This window comes from Haliotis rufescens, unplaced genomic scaffold (assembly GCF_023055435.1).
Source record: "Haliotis rufescens isolate VD_foot unplaced genomic scaffold, xgHalRufe1.0.p SCAF_9, whole genome shotgun sequence".
Classification (NCBI taxonomy): Eukaryota; Metazoa; Mollusca; class Gastropoda; order Lepetellida; family Haliotidae; genus Haliotis; species Haliotis rufescens.
This window is the reverse complement of record NW_025964383.1, coordinates 10,162,684-10,180,126: the sequence shown is the minus strand read 5'-3', so window position 1 is coordinate 10,180,126 and position 17,443 is coordinate 10,162,684. Positions and strand designations below refer to the sequence as shown.

The 17,443-nt window shown below is 39.6% G+C and overlaps 2 protein-coding genes across 2 annotated transcripts; both read right to left on the bottom strand.

Moving 5' to 3' along the window:
- Window positions 1–260: 260 nt before the first annotated feature.
- On the bottom strand, window positions 261–6,236 carry LOC124122759. Its single transcript, XM_048390580.1, has 5 exons — window positions 6,233–6,236; window positions 2,138–2,553; window positions 1,749–1,803; window positions 1,210–1,302; window positions 261–886 (listed from the first exon to the last, which is right to left on the bottom strand). Exons 2-5 carry the CDS (start codon window positions 2,294–2,296, stop codon window positions 453–455), a joined length of 741 nt encoding a protein of 246 aa, XP_048246537.1. The 5' UTR covers window positions 2,297–2,553; window positions 6,233–6,236; the 3' UTR covers window positions 261–452.
- On the bottom strand, window positions 4,992–8,620 carry LOC124125860. The gene is made up of 5 exons (XM_046489238.2): window positions 8,499–8,620; window positions 6,990–7,165; window positions 6,733–6,784; window positions 6,459–6,548; window positions 4,992–6,177 (listed from the first exon to the last, which is right to left on the bottom strand). The coding sequence occupies exons 2-5, from the start codon at window positions 7,128–7,130 to the stop codon at window positions 5,753–5,755; spliced, it is 708 nt and encodes a 235-aa protein (XP_046345194.2). The 5' UTR covers window positions 7,131–7,165; window positions 8,499–8,620; the 3' UTR covers window positions 4,992–5,752.
- Between the last annotated feature and the right edge of the window lie 8,823 nt (window positions 8,621–17,443).

Here is a 17,443-nt window from a genome sequence, read left to right as displayed (position 1 = left end):
TCTAGAGACTACTAAAACATTTCTTTGACTGAGGGAAGACACTCGATTATATATGTTCGTAACAGAGCAGAGATGGATGTGTTTCAACATAACGCCTAGATCATTCAACACATAATTGTATAACCAAATATCAAACATAAGGTTTGAATGTAATTTGTTTATCCTGGAAATCGCTGTCACGTGTTGATAATTAGGATCATACGAATACGAATATAATCGATATTTAAGTTTGTACATGCATGCTACAAAACAAAATATAATTGACAGTGACTGACAAAGTTTTAATGCGAACGCTATCATCACCCTCCATATACATCAAATAAAAATATCTGTATCTATTTTTCAATCTGTTATACACATCAATGTTGAACACCGTTAATACATATATTCAGCTCTCTGAGAGTCTTGGTCCCTTCATATCCCAACGACCGACTAGATCGCCAGAAGGTACTTCAGATCATGTAAACGCCAAAGTAAAACCAATCCGTAACAGAGCTTAATTTCGATACTCCTGATAAGTCAACACGAAGTTGATCCCCAGCATTGAGCTCCAGTATTCCACGGATGTCACTAGATAACAAGCCATCCCCGTCAATCAATCTCATCCCATAGCTATTCTCGATAACTACGTTCTTAAGTGCGATATTCTCCTCTTGTTTCTCCGCATTATAGCGGACTATGAGGTGATAGAAGTCAGTCTCTTTGTCATCGTGACGATATGCTTCAGTGTTAAATGTAACATGGCTGTACACGACATAAACACCGGCTGCAGGGACTATGATGCTCCCGTTCTCATACTGCATTCCGTTGTACAAGACTTGTCTCTCTTGCCCGACCATAGTTTGTGCGGCCCATCCTCTGGCAGGAGTGAGTTTATAGGGGTGCTCTGAAGAATTAATTTAAATTTAGCACATACCTATTTTTTTGTGAATGAATTTGAATCTGTAAAACGTAAATAAGATTCCAAAAACGTAGGCGATGTAAAGCTATAAACCACCTTTCGTGTTTTACACGATACGTATAGCCGATAAAACATGGTAATTGTTTATTTGTTCCTGAGATCAATTTCCTTCGACCAATGTGTGATGTCAGCAGTGAGAACGAATTGACAGGAAAGTATTACATATGACCATATGGTGTTTATAACGCAGTACTTAGCTGTCGTTGTATTCCCATGTGGTGCAACATCATATGATGACAGGTCCTTACCTTTGCCAAGGTCAGTGATGTTCAGCCCCGAGTAGAATGCATCAGGTTTCAGTAGGCTGTAAAGATGCGGGGGAATGTACTCTCTCCCTACATCTGTAACACATTAAAACTCCATAGAAAATCCGGGATAGAATAAGTCTTCAGCAACCATTGATTGCCTTAAAAGGCGACTATGCTTGTCGTGAGAGGCGACTAACGGGATCGGGTGGTCAGGCTCGCTAATTATAACTTGGTTGATGCATGTCATTGATCCCAATCGCGTAGATCGATGATATCGATCACTGGATTGTCTGGTCCAGATTTGATTATTTACAGACCGCCGTCATATAGCTGGAATATTGCTGAGACCGGCGTTAAACACCAAACCAACCAACCAAAGTAAAATCGCGCTTATGCATAAGGAACATGTGCAATGAATACGATTTTTATTGAAAACTGCAATTTTGCATAACTTATTTGGACATCAACATTTCTAGGAATAGAAAGGATGCTACGTGTACAAATATGACGTGCTAGGTGTTAAAATATATTTAACTTACCATTACTTTTCTTTGTGTTCCTGTCTGGCAATTTTCGTAGGCATTCCGTGTATGCCTACAATAATAGAGATACCAGTGAGTTTTGACGTTTTGCATTTTCGGGGTGTGTCTCATTTAAATGTTGTTTAGATCAAGTATATTATTCTTTCATGCATTATATTATCAATATCCCGATATACAACTTATTGTTTTAAAAATATTATTTACACTTCGCAACCTGAAAGAAAATGTGATGTACTGCCATCCATATGATAGAATATATGGGCGCTTTATTCCGTCTATTTAGTAATATCATATCATCATTTCCAAGAATAAAAGTTGTATATTAGTACTACTATAATTAATTTTAAATGTTATGAATGAAAACATATTTAAAAGTTTGTACGGACCTTGTCAATTGCTTCCTTCATATTCTGAGTGGAGGTGGAAGGATGCAAATGTGGTTGCTGATCAGCCAGTCGTGGCGCCATTTGACAAATAACTGCAATTCCTACAGCTATGTTCAAAATAGATATGGAAGCAAAGAACATTTTCTCAAGCGTCTCCATACTGTAGTCTGAAGCATAAACAAACTACAATTAGATATCGCCGAAATCAATTTCCGATTCCGAACTTTTGGGAAGCGAAGGACTTATCAGACACTTATGCATATCTATGTAATTGTAATATGTAATTATATTCTCTGTTAATGCAGGTACGTGGACTATCTTGAGCGCGATATGATGTATAGAAGTGCCTTCCTTGACACCAAACACACTACAACAGTTTTAACATAACTACCATGTGTTCAAACGGTTAACATATACTTCAGACACTTATCCTTTACATCAAATGCACTACAATATCTGCCATGTGTACAAACGGTTAACATATACTTGACAGACAGACAGACAGACAGACTGACCAGACACGTATCCTTGATACCAAACACATTACAACAGTTTTTACAGATATGGCACGTGTACAAACGTGTACCCTATACCTATCATACATACATCCACACACAGACACACACTGCTGCATGAATACATTACATACACACATACATGCATACAGACGCACGCACCCACACCCTCACACACAAATTAGTTATTAGCTACATTAAAACAGCAATTGGACACACACTTGTGTACATGTACAGATAGTAAAGTGAATCTTATTAAACATACTTCGTAAGACAAACTTAATCAACAACTGTTCCTAATATTAATAATCTTAACCTTACATATACCGTTCACGTCCGCTCACGACCGAGACGAATTTGCATTGATAACAATAAATAGGCCTCGCGTAGTAATACATTGAATCAATACAAAACATAGTTCTCGTGCATGACCATGCTGTGGTATGTTAGACATATTATTGCTATCAATCCAGAGTATATTACACATGTATGTTCATGTTCCTCATCATTTTGTGTATTTGTTGCCTTTGTTGTTGTTGCTTTTTAAGAAAAATGCATGCAGTGATTGTGATAGTGGTTTGGACAAAGGGTAGGCCAGGGGCTTCCCCGGGAATACTAGCGCTAGGTGTTATGGACCAGGTGTGACGTCACAATCAACTTGACGTGGACGCGGTGCATTGTAAGGGTGCAAACAATCAAAAATGACGAGAGGGGTTTGTAGATACATGGAGATAGGGGCTATTTTGTAAACAGCATTGTAAGGGTGCAAACAATCAAAAATGACGAGAGGGGTTTGTAGATACATGGAGATAGGGGCTATTTTGTAAACAGTACTGTATATTACCCGAAAGTATCTAAATAGAAACAAGACTTTCATTTGTTAGGTCATCGTGACAACGCTTGAATAATGTTGCCCAGTTTCTGTATAGTTTCATATGTATTGCTGACTTTTTCAATAAATACTCATTAAGAGTAGCCGTCTTATATACTTACGTACTCGAGATATTCCACCTTCTCTCACAGCATGTGTGATCAGGAAGCGTATCCTGGCAACGTCCTCAACGAATAACACACCTGTTGACTGAATGTTCACCAGGAGTACAAATATTGCCTTATATGGATGTCACTTACAGTGTCTCACTTTCGTGGAATGATGACATATATGCTATCTATAGAATTTACTCGGTATTTATAGGACGTACTCTATGCATGCGCATTGATAAACAGTCATGTGAAATCGATGTCCTTTGTAAAGAAATGTAAGGAAAGCATAACAGTGTTGAAAACCTGTATTGATGGGCTCTTTTACCTTCGCCTACAACACAAGTAAGCGGAAAGAAAATATTTCTGGTCATTCACTGGTAACATCTTCCATATGCATACACCTGTGAATTTAATTCATGTATTGAAAAAACGTCATTAAATGTTATAATATAATGGAGAAGATCAATTTACTCAAGGGTATGTGAAGGTTATTTTATGAAAACACACTGCGACAGCAGTCACCTTATCACCACTCAAACACGGAGTCACGCCTTGTTATTACACATTTGCTTTTGTAGTCTAAGGTCTGGCCCAGCGTTAACACAAATACTTTCTATCTGAAACACACTGCTTTACCGTGTCTCCGTTTCTTTAGTTGACATCCAGAATCCAGGTACAAATTAATAACTATGAAGTTGTACATACATCCGATACAACTATCAAACAATGTAAATGACATCTGTTTTCATTTTGTTTGGGAAACGGCACTGAGTCAGGATGGGAGAACATGTTAGGTTATTCTGTACGTCCTCAATAATTACTCCATTCTTGCAAGATGAGATCACGTGTATCTAAAGTTGTCTATAGTTATGTCAGGAAAGTGTACTCTATAGCGTGTTGACGTCAGCTATAAACTTGTATGCTCTTCTCATTATCATCCGACCTTAACGACTGGCATACGAACACCGAAATGCTATGTTTTTGGCTTTGTGTCACGCTAAATTATGCGATATATTGAAAAACTGCAACATACGGTTACTTAATACCTAAACGGCAATATCAAAAGTATCATTGTTGACCATGTAGCGGGTACGTTATAAACAGATATCCAACGTTGCTGACCCGACCGTGTAATACACTTGATCAGGGTTGAACAGATATAAAAACACACATCTGTCCTTGTCACAGAAGATATGTTTTATTTGAAGAAAGTTTAAGATTATCGTCAACAATTGGAACGGTTGTTAATCCAAGACAATGTCCACACCAAAGACAAGACACGTTTAAAATCACAATCTCCTAACTATATCTTATAAACTATCTGGCGAGTTTGGACGACAAAAAAATTATTTTTCAATCATGCTGAATGCATATGAATCAGATATAATCTTCTTCTAACACACATATGTATAACATTACACATTCAAAATGTTGCTTAAAGTTCACTGGAAGTTATTTAACGGTATGTGCAACGCATCTTAATGACTATGAAGGGAGTAATAGGTTCTATCAACCAAGTATGTTTAATTGATTAAGATGACAGTAGAGAAACTGTGAAATACATTACGTAACATACTGATGGTCAAACTTGTCGAATCTCATAAACCGAAGTTTCACATTCGTTTCCAATGCTGACATATTCTAAAGTTATATTAAACAAATAATTTATTTGAAATATTCTGTCTAACTATGCATGTATTATATTGTCGAATATATATAAATGACATAAAATGTAATGTTCTTGGCACGAAGTAATAAGGAGGGACATCTAACGACGAAGTATGAAGAAAGAGTCGGCTCATAGCCAGATTGACATACAAACGTGTATTCACACACGCTGGTAGACAGACATTAAAGGTATCATTTGCCTCGGAATACATTATTAACTACCAAAATTTAATTGTTCTTGCCTTTTTACAAACTACTCACACACAATTATTCACATTTGTGTTTGTGTCAGGGTATTAATTGCGACACAAAGCTTGATGGTTTCAAATTGTTATCAATGTGCCATTTTCGTGTATTCCCAGAATCCATTTATAATGTATACATCACATGCACATGTTCATTACACCTCCTTAACCTCGACAACTGTAAAATTGCCAGTAGGGAACCATCACGTCATGTATACTCCAAAATAATGCCAGTCCCTGTCATGTCTCAGTGGATTCATCCCTGATACTTTCACCAGCAGCTGATCACCAGCGTCCAGCTGCACCAAACCATGAACATCACTGGAGTACTCCAGACTTGCTCCATCAATGATGCTGTTTTTGTTCTCGCTGATGACATTCCTCAAAACTGCTTCTCCATTTTGCTTCAGTGCACTGTACCGTGTTATACTATGATGAAAATCAGACTCAGCATCGTCATGATTATTTCTTTCTGTGTAAAACTTGATGTGGCTATATACGGCATATACTCCAGTGGCGGGCACTGTGATGCTGCCATTCTCATACTTCATCCCGTTGTACAAAAGTTGTCTCTCTGGTCCGACAAAAGGTACCCAGTTTCTTAATGGTGTGTCTGTAAGGGTTTTATCTGAAGAATCAATATCAAAATTAACAGATAATATGAATAATGGATTTGTACAAACCTGACTATCCAATGGTTCTGGCCATGGGGTAATTTGTTAAGAAAGTAATTATAAAGAAAAGTTCCAAATATATCTGACAGTGTCAATCTTAATGTAATATCTTATCCGACTGAATTTGTTCTTATTTGCTGTATACTGTATGATATATATATATACTCTATTTACACTCTATTTACACCGTTTTTATTATATTCATTTTTTAATTCATAATATGAAGTTAGTTTACCATCAGTGTGACTAAAGTCTAGTCCCGGGAAGTAGGCTATAGGCTTTAATAAATTGAGGAATTCTGCTGATATGGTCGGTTTTTCTACATCTGTAACAAATTGAAGATATATTTTCACACAAACAGGGAGCGTGTCAATAAAATATGTTATCTTCACATTAATATTATTACCAAATTAGCTTTCTCTATAATGAAAACAATTATCATTGCAACAGAACGTTTAACATTCTGGTGAACGTGTTTCTCGTTTTTCATTTTGGTGTATTCAACTCACTTGTCCGTGTAAGACTGGGCATAGCAATGGTTGTTACGTGTTCCATGTATATCTGCAACACATGTCAGAATGGATAACAGTGTGATGTGCAGAATAAATAACAAAAGACCAACAGTCCAGACACATGTACGTTACTTTTTATCCATTCCTTCTATTTATCATTTTCGTCCTCCCAAATAGATATACACTTTGAATATTAATAATATATATATGTGAAATATTATGAGTGAAAAGTACATCCTTAAATTGTTACTTACATTGTCGATTTGTTCCTTTGTAAGCTGACCTTGTGATTGCTTTTTGGTTTGTCGTGACACCATTTGACAAACAACTGCAATTCCTACAGCTATGTTCAAAATAAATATGAAAGCAAATCCAACTTTCATACGTTTGTTCATAATGAATGCTAAAATGTAACGTCACATGCTCCTGTCTGAAACAAACAACAAACCAATTAGAAACCAAATCACCCTGATTTGTCGGAAATGTTGAGGAATGGCGGACCTAGTAGACAGTTCAAGCTTGTATTCTCTTTGACCTGTTTAATACAGGCATGTGGACAAATTTGAGGGTGCAATGATAACATTTTTTTAATATATGACTTGTGGTAACGTTTAATCATATACACACACGCGCGCACATATACTTCATAGGTGAGATTCACTGGTGTACAGTAGCACATACATATAAAGATATTCACACAATAATGGCACGACGGAAATTCTATTCCTATAGAATTTAATGTAATTGTCACTGAGAAGTGCACTCATATATGTGTAGCACATACATATAAAGATATTCACACAATAATGGCACGACGGAAATTCTATTCCTATAGATTTTAATGTAATTGCCAATGAGAAATGCACTCATATATGTATATAGATGTTTATTTAAGAATTGTCTTTCACTTTGTGTGAGTTCAATGGAACATGAACCGTCAGAGAGTGTGGGCCAAACTGTATGGACGTCGGCGCTTTTTGATATCACCATTTTGTACCTCGAAGGATGAAGTTCCAAACACACTTTTAAACAGTACGTGTGCCTTCTTGTTTACACTGGCAGACATACAACAGCCATCTATATCGCGGAATGACGTAGTTCCTCAAAAGGAGATGTGGTATTAACGTATTGTTCTACAGAAACATCTTTTGCAATATGTTTACAAGAATTATATTCAAATAATATCGTAATTAGATGTAAAAGGTCTGTTAAATTGTACCCAAGTAAGACAGTCACAATGCAAGTTATTTACACCAAGACGTCAAAATGTGAGACGCGATAAGAGTGACGGGAGAAAGTTGTTGATGAACCTGTGGCGATTACAGGACTAGAGTAAGTCATCTTTGATCAATAAGCCGTATTGAAAGGTGATTGTAAACATGTGTTAAATAAATACGTAGGGAAATTCACTGATTGCTGCGAACTGTATATGCCTGCCTTGACACGGATCGAGTCGATATCGTTGCTACGATAGCTTGGATGTGCATTTCACACACTTTCATAATGTTTGCAAAAACGCTGTTTTAACGGTTAAGATTAAATGGTGGAACTCACCAGCAACAACGCTTCTGCATATATTCTATCTCTATATATCTCTATCTATTACTGTATATACTATATATATATGCTCATAGAGTTATGGCTGTGTACGTAATAGAAAGTAAAAAATAACTATATGATGATCTGTTAACAAAAGAAATTATATCGATAAGACACTGTTAATCAACTGATGTTGTAAATATATTAAGAAAGAAAGACCTTACATCTACTGCTCACTGCTCACTGCCGAGAAGTGTTGTTGGACGGATAGTCAACAAACCAACGCTTAGTGATATCGGAGAGGGACTTCCCCTTCATATCCAGCTGTCTCGATTGCGTCGATTTAGTGTGACCCGGTAACATGTATCATTCAATGAACATGAATCACGATTCTAAAACAAATGATGATTGTTATCTTATCAACTGAAGTGGTCTAGTGGTGGAGCGTGTACCCGGAGACCGGAAGGTCGGAGGTTCGATCACCGGTGGCGTCATACCAAAATGATAAAGTAAGAACTTTTTGTAGCCTGCATCAAGGGGTTAAAAAGAGGATTAGTCGACTCGGAGTCAGTTTACTGTCTCTGAGTGGGGTATCCATGTTAAACTGTGGCATGGTATCTCAGTGGGCTAGTACTATAAACTCGGCATTAGTCAAGACTAGTACAAGCAGCCACACACACACACACACACACACACACACACACACACACACACTCTCTCACACACACACACACACACAAACACACACACACACACAACAAAGCAACATGGTATAACAAACGTAAAACAAACAACATCATGGCAAAAGATCCCTGGAAAGAACTCACCCCCCTGCAAAAGAAAATAGCCATACCATTCTATGCAATCGGCTTACTAGAAACGCTTCTGAATGATAATTCATTTGTAATGGGGACACTGATTGCCTTGTACAAGGGAGCGTTGTGTTTCGCTGTGAAGAGTTGTATCCCTCGGACGTGCCAGACGCGTTAGACGTCCCTCAGACGTGTTCCATGTAAGTCTGCATCTCTGTGATCGTTGTTTATGTAACTGAGACATACATACAGTCATTATAATACGGTCGTGTCAAATGTCAGCCAGGACTTCCCCGGGAATATCGCTTTAACTATACCTGGGAACATCTAACAGATTGTGACCCGGAGATATTTACTCATTTATTAGTGAACATGCGTCACGACTGTGAAACGAATGACGATAATAATCCTATAATATATTCAAGAGTCGCATCAATACATTCCACAATTCTGTAAGGTTTCAAATCCTTGAAAGTTCGTAAATAAAGAAGATGCATTTGTTTCTGTCTGTCTCTCATTTACTGTGATCTCTGACTACTACGTACAGGGGAATGTCCGAGTGACTCCCCATTCCTTAAAAATAATGGAACAGAGGCCGTTATATTACGCACCAACCATGGTTCTTCAAACACCATTAGCACACCCATCAAACAGTTACCAGCGTAATATGGTAAGATAATAATATGTCATGTAGCTGAAATAATGAAACCCCTTTATTATTTTAAAAATATCACCGCCTCAGTAGCCATATTGTAATAATTTATTGTTTTCAATAGAAAATAACCATATCCAGCTGAGTAACCAGCTTCTGAATGATAACTCTATTGTTGATGGGGCAACTGGTCGCCAACTCGTCTATATCTGTTGCTGAGCAGAGTTGTATGCCACAGGCGTGACAGAACCCAATGATTTCAGATTCTTCCAATTACGCCTATTTCAGCACCATACTACACTTTCGAAACTTTCCCCCAAAGTGGGAGTGTCTAGGACGTGCCTCATTTCATGTTTTCTTTCCCGTCAAGTTGACTCAACGTGGTGTTTCTCTAATATTAAAGCAGCATAAAACATCACTCAGTCACACTATTAAATGGATTCATCAAAAAGTATCAACCAAGATGATACATTAATTCATTTACTAATTCCTCGCTCTCGCATAACCCAGCTTTTGGGTCAACATGACCGCGTGATTATATCGTATCGTAATATCCAAAATGAGGTTAAATCCTGTCTGTGTCTTGTCTCTGACGGTCGCCCTATTCACCGCCACTGACGAGTTCTTGTGATAGGTTTTGTTCAGCGTCGAACAAATGTGGGGTTATATGTGATGTTGAATGCCAAACAGTGTTGTTCACGTGGTGTGCATTAACTCCCCCCCCCCCCCCCCCCCCCCCCCCGAAGCAATATGTATTCAGATATTTATCAGTGTTTGGAAGCTACATCCTTTTTCTTAATAAAATTAGTATAACTCGTCCGTCGTTCATGTTGTCGAGGTCAGTGTTTGTAAAGTAGGTATAAGGAGGTATGATAAATGCTGGAGAGATATATGACTAGAGCTGTGGTGTGTGGCGGTGAAGAGTCGGTGTGGGAGCAACTGAGTAGTTTTGCTAATGGAAGGTGAGGTGAGGTTTAACGTCGCGTCGAAGATTATTACACTTATATAGCGACGGGCATGCACTGTATGTGTGTGTGTATGGCTGCTTCTACTAGTCCAGACTGATGCCGATTTATAGTGCTAGCACACTGAGATACCATGCCGCAGTTTAACATGAATACCCCGCTCAGATAAAGTATACTGACCCGAGCCGACCAGTCCTTGTTTTAGCCTCTTAATGCCGAGCACCAGACAGGGTTACAACAATTACCATCTTTTAACGTCTTTTGGTATGACGCAGCTGGTGATCGAACCCCGGACCTTCCACTCTCCGGGCGGACGCTCTACCATTAGACCACGGAGGCGGTCCGCTTACGGAAGGGAATGGGCTCTTCGAAAACGGTTTTACCTCCATATAATCAAGTTTAAGTATTGTTTGTTGTTATTAACATTAGATATAAAACTTGACTGAGCTTTGTGTTTCAAAGTTAATACGAGAGACCAGTGTTACACAGGGATGATGGTCATTGTGACATACAATCAATATCTTAATGCTAGGTTTTTATAACATATTTGTTTGGGCAACATAAACCCCCCGTATTTGCTGATTATATTGTAAATATATATGACTCTGTGGTGAGACTCAAAGATCAAGTTGAAGCCGAGGGAAAACATTATGGCATGAAGGTTCAATTTCCAAATCTAAGTTGTTTCAGCCTACAGAATTGATGTGATCAAGCAAGCTGAAAAACTGGTGGTTTTCTGGTAACAGTTTGGAAACAGTAACTGCTCACAAGAACCTGGTTGTAATGTTTGCCCAAAGCTGTCAAAGAAGCATGCAAACCACGAGAAAAGACATTGAATATCTTAGTCAGATTTGGAATAACAGCTGAATTGATCTTAACCTGCTTCTGTTGTCTGTTTGATAGCATGGCTGTCCCAATATTTAGTGATGGATCCGCTGTGTGAGTGAATGAGTGAGTGAGTTGGGTTTAACGCCGCTTTTAACAGTATTCAAGTTATATCGCGGCGTGTCAGCTTAATGTGGAGTGAGTGAGTGAGTGAGTTTGGTTTTACGCCGCTTTTAGCAATATTCCAGCAATATCATGGCGGGGGACACCAGAAATGGGCTTCACACATTGTACCCATGTCGGGAATCGAACCCGGGTCTTCGGCGTGAAGAGCGAACGCTTTAACCACTAGGCTACCCGACCGCCCCCTTAATGTGGAAGGAAAGCCCGAACTGATGCAGGTCTCAGACGTTTACCTCTTCGGTGAAACCCACGAGCACGGGTATGGTGCTGACAAACCTTGAAACATAATCGGGGCGAACCTGGATTCGAACCCACAATCATAGGTTTCTGGCGTGCCCAAGGGACGCAACTCTGCACAGCGAATCGCGGCGCCTTAGACGACTGGGGCACCCGTGCCCCCCATCCGCTGTGTGACATGAGAGGAGGTCAGTGTAAATTAAAGTGTACACTTGAAGTTTTACAGAATATTTTCAGGTGTAAACAACAGCTCTACGAAGATGTCAATGGAGAACTTAGTAGTTGCCATCCTCCGCTGACCACATGTGCAATGTAGTAAAGTCCTGGTTAAAGTTGTAATATGGCCATCATCAGGTATCTGAAAGCATGTTATGAATGTTAATAATACCACCTTGATAATAATGAAAGGGAGACATGGCCGACACGTGATAAACCGTTGATGAATATTTTAGGATTTGGTGTGGCATGGATTGGACAAGGAGTCACTTTTCCTATGACAGATGTTTAAGACTATAATTGAACCTGAGAGATCTGTTTTTAAGATATAAAATGGACCCCTTCGAGTGATCCTCATTAGGTTTGGGTGTGGTAACCATACGATAGTAGCACACACGGGACGCTGAGTTGGCCCTATTAACATAATAGGCAATGTAATTGTTGTCAAAGTAAAAAAGGGGTACTACTAGTACTAATAGATGATAGGGTTAATGTTTTGGTAGTGTGTGAAGACTACGGGCGATTCCATACTTACATCTAACAATGTTTCAGAGAGATCCCTGCTTGTAGGTGATCAGCTGTATGTGTGATGTTTCTCCTCACAAGCCCAAATCACTCTCATTTTCACATTTAGAACTGCGATTTTAAATATAGTTCCTATTGGTTGTTGTTAAATTTTTAATTTTCAAGGAACGTGTGACGATCTTTCACGTTAACCCTTCAGGAGTATATATATATAACTGCAGTAATGGACAAGATCTATATCACGTCACATATATCATGTTGAGTGTAAAGAGCGAACCTGTAGGCTACTGGCTGCTGTCTACTCTACATTTAAGTAAATGGCTTAAGGTGAGGGGAGTCGAGAACAGCTTAAATAGATAACGCCAGATGTTCACACTTTACATCATCATATGTCAAACCGTTACATCAGACATTCATACTTTAATCCCATTCGTGTCAAATCAGTACACCAGTCCTTCACACATTATACAACAGTATGTTAAACCGGCAAACCTTTGTGTCAAATCAGTGTATCAAACATTTACAACTTTACACCACTTCGTGTCAAACCTTTACACCAGACAGATTCACTTTACAGCCCCTTGTTCCGAACCAGTACACCAGACAGTCATACTTTACAACCCCTTGTTTCAAACCAGTACACCAGGCAGTCACACTTTTCAGCCCCTTGTTTCAAACCAGTACACCAGACATTCACACATTACAGCCCCTTGTTTCAAACCAGTACACCAGGCAGTCACACTTTACAGCCCCTTGTTTCAAACCAGTACACCAGGCAGTCCCACTTCACAAACACTTGTTTCAAACCAGTACACCAGACAGTCACACTTTACAGCCCCATGTTTCAAACCAGTACACCAGACAGTCACACTTGACAGCCACTTGTTTCAAACCAGTACACCAGACAGTCACACGTTACAGCCCCTTGTTTCAAACCAGTGCACCTGACAGATTCACTTTACAGCCCCTTGTTTCAAACCAGTACACCAGACGGTCACACTTTACAGTCCCTTGCTTCAAACCAGTACACCAGACAGTCACACGTTACAGCCCCTTGTTTCAAACCAGTGCACCAGACAGATTCACTTTACAGCCCCTTGTTTCAAACCAGTACACCAGACAGTCACACTTTACAGCCCCATGTCTCAAACCAGTACACCAGACAGTCACACTTTACAGCCCCTTGTTTCACACAAGTACACCAGGCAGTCACACTTTACAGCCCCTTGTTTCAAAAAAGTACACCAGACAGTCACACTTTACAGTCCCTTGTTTTAAACCAGTACACCAGACAGTCACACTTTACAACCCCTTGTTTCAAACCAGTACACCAGACAGTCACACTTTTCAGCCCCTTGTTTCAAACCAGTACACCAGACAGTCACACTTTACAGCCCTTGTTTCAAACCAGTGCACCAGACAGATTCACTTTACAGCCCCTTGTTTCAAACCAGTACACCTGACAGTCACACTTTACAGCCCCTTGTTTCACCAGTACATCAGGCAGTCACACTTTACAGCCCCTTGTTTCACACCAGTACACCAGGCAGTCACACTTTACAGCCCCTTGTTTCAAACCAGTACACCAGACAGTCACACTTTACAGCCCCATGTCTCAAACCAGTACACCAGACAGTCACACTTTACAGCCCCTTGTTTCACACAAGTACACCAGGCAGTCACACTTTACAGCCCCTTGTTTCAAAAAAGTACACCAGACAGTCACACTTTACAGTCCCTTGTTTCAAACCAGTACACCAGACAGTCACACTTTACAACCCCTTGTTTCAAACCAGTACACCAGACAGTCACACTTTTCAGCCCCATGTTTCAAACCAGTACACCAGACAGTCACACTTTACAGCCCTTGTTTCAAACCAGTACACCAGACAGTCACACTTTACAGCCCTTGTTTCAAACCAGTGCACCAGACAGATTCACTTTACAGCCCCTTGTTTCAAACCAGTACACCTGACAGTCACACTTTACAGCCCCTTGTTTCAAACCAGTACATCAGGCAGTCACACTTTACAGCCCCTTGTTTCACACCAGTACACCAGGTAGTCACACTTTACAGCCCCTTGTTTCAAAAAAGTACACCAGACAGTCACACTTTACAGTCCCTTGTTTCAAACTAGTACACCAGACAGTCACACTTTACAGCCCCTTGCTTCAAACCAGTACACCAGACAGTCACACTTTTCAGCCCCTTGTTTCAAACCAGTACACCAGACAGTCACACTTTACAGCCCTTGTTTCAAACCAGTACACCAGACAGTCACACTTTACAGCCCCTTGTTTCAAACCAGTACACCAGACAGTCACACTTTTCAGCCCCATGTTTCAAACCAGTACACCAGACAGTCACACTTTACAGCCCTTGTTTCAAACCAGTACACCAGACAGTCACACTTCACAGCCTCGTTTCAAACCAGCACACCAGACATTCACACTTTCCACCCCCTTGTTTCAAAGAATCGGTACAACATTTCAAATATTTCCTATCTGCATGTAATCGCTTCCCAGTTGCGTCCTCGTACTATAACTATAACAGTACAGTGCAAAAATATATATGTTACATAACACCTGGAGAAGAGCAATCTCTAGTTCTTTATATTTAAAAAAAGAAACCAGTACACCAGACAGTCACACTTTACAGCCCCATGTTTCAAACCAGTAAAGGGGCTGTAAAGTGTGACTGTCTGGTGTACTGGTTTGAAACAAGGAGCTGTAAAGTGTGAATGTCTGATGTACTTTTCAGCCCCTTGTTTCAAACCAGTACACCAGACAGTCACACTTTACAGCCCTTGTTTCAAACCAGTACACCAGACAATCACACTTCACAGCCTCGTTTCAAACCAGCACACCAGACATTCACACTTTCCACCCCCTTGTTTCAAAGAAGTACACCAGACAGTCACACTTTCGTCAAATCGGTACAACATTTCAAATATTTCCTATCTGCATGTAATCGTTTTCCAGTTGCGTCCTCGTACTATAACTATAACAGTACAGGGCAAAACTATATATGTTACATTACACCTGGAGAAGAGCAATCTCTAGTTCTTTATATATAAAAAAAGAAATGAACGCCATCATAACGCCACACAAGTAGTTCAAGGTTATACATGTTCACACAAAGCGGGACTCTGGTGGTCACTTATTGCAAACATTGCAGCGGGCTATATACTGCATAGCCAAGCGGCTTAAGTGTCCACTGCGCCTTTCTCACAGATGAATAGAACTAACCAAGCGCGCAGCCCCGACACAGTCTTTTGAGCATGTTAAAAACCAGTGTCCGGGCTGCGTGCCTGGTTGTGTTGTGTAGTCTTTTCAGATGCACGGACATACCTCTACTCCACTCGAGGATGTCGACAGCGATAAGATGCCTCTCAACGATTGCTACAGTAAGTTCAGTCATTCATTCGCTTATTGCAATAGTTGTTGCACCACTTATTTTTCATAATTGATAATTATAAGTATGCAGCGTACCTAGTGTCACCGGGTGGTAAAACCAAGCTGGTCACGGTCTAGTGACGTATATATAATGCAGCGCTTCCCACTCCCGTATCTATCCGGCATAGGTCGGTGTGTGTATGTTCTTTAGCGTTAGAGAATTTGTTGTTCATAAATTTTATTCTCATGCAGTTTAATCGCAAACTTTTATCAGAATTTAATTTGATATATGTTATCTCAAATATGTATGCAGCTTATTCATGTATTGAAAGTGTTCATTGACCGTGATATCCTCGCAGTGGCGGGGTTATCTGGTACTATGTAGATATTTATCAGGTTTTATTGTCCTTTTTTATGTTCAGTCCTTTATTGGTATCTACAATCCCATATTGTTTTTGTAGTTAGTTTGCTTCACGGGTTTCATTATTGTAAGAAACACAGTCTGTTACCTGCAGCCGTTTATCGTTCTCCAAGCTGACAAGGGGAGATTATTTTCTCCGACGTCCACGCTTATGGTGGATCTCCGCTAGAATTCGCTAGACTGTTTACGGGTCGCCTTGTTACTGTGTAGTCTGTTCGAAATGTGTTTCGCTTTGAAGTAATTACAGAGTTGTTTTGATTCTGGTACTGGCTTACTCTGGTGTTACTGACCTAATCAGCGTTACATTTTAACTCCCGTTTTAGTAACCCATGAATAAACAATTTTCTCGGGATTGCCATGTTTAGGCCAAGTACTTTTTTATAATTGTGAGTCAAGTTACTCTTTTGACCAAGTTTCCTTGCTCAGTTCAAACGACTTGAGTTTATCAGCCTATCTTGTTTTTTAGGCGTTTTCGTCCCTCCCTATCTAGTCAAGCTGATGGTATTCATTCTTTCATTAGAGTGTTGCGTTAATTCACTCGAAGATGATAATAGGTCCCAGCCGCCGACTTAATTGACTGTCTTGTCCATTGCCTTGTGAGAGTGTGGATTTAGATGTCTAAATTCATAACTTTTATACTGTTGCTATCAAGATAAAGAGACCTTGTATTTCAACAAAAAGAAAAGTTATGGAAATGACGTAAGCCTTACGTTTTCACTTTTTTTCCAGATGCGTTTCACATTTCCAAAAGTAATAGTTCTGGCGGTTGTCGTTCTGGTCGCATGGTTGTCCTTTGTAACGTTGGGCAGCCTTAAGAAGTAAGTACTTGGCCTGGGAAACCCGGTGTCCGATCGATACAGTTCCAACTTAATTAAATACTAGTAGTTAACGAATCACTGGTTAGTTGTTCAGCATAGGGCGCCAGCTTACCAATCAA

Bases quoted from the DNA above. Each gene is read 5' to 3' on its own strand.
- LOC124122759 (XM_048390580.1), bottom strand. From the start codon at position 2,296: ATGGAGACGCTTGAGAAAATGTTCTTTGCTTCCATATCTATTTTGAAC. The intron at 1,804-2,137 runs GTCCGTACAAAC...CTATTATTGTAG, and splicing joins TGAAGGAAGCAATTGACAAG to GCATACACGGAATGCCTACG. The intron at 1,303-1,748 runs GTAAGTTAAATA...AATGTGTTACAG, and splicing joins GAACACAAAGAAAAGTAATG to ATGTAGGGAGAGAGTACATT.
- LOC124125860 (XM_046489238.2), bottom strand. From the start codon at position 7,130: ATGAACAAACGTATGAAAGTTGGATTTGCTTTCATATTTATTTTGAAC. The intron at 6,785-6,989 runs GTAAGTAACAAT...CATGTGTTGCAG, and splicing joins CAAAGGAACAAATCGACAAT to ATATACATGGAACACGTAAC. The intron at 6,549-6,732 runs GTGAGTTGAATA...AATTTGTTACAG, and splicing joins GCCCAGTCTTACACGGACAA to ATGTAGAAAAACCGACCATA.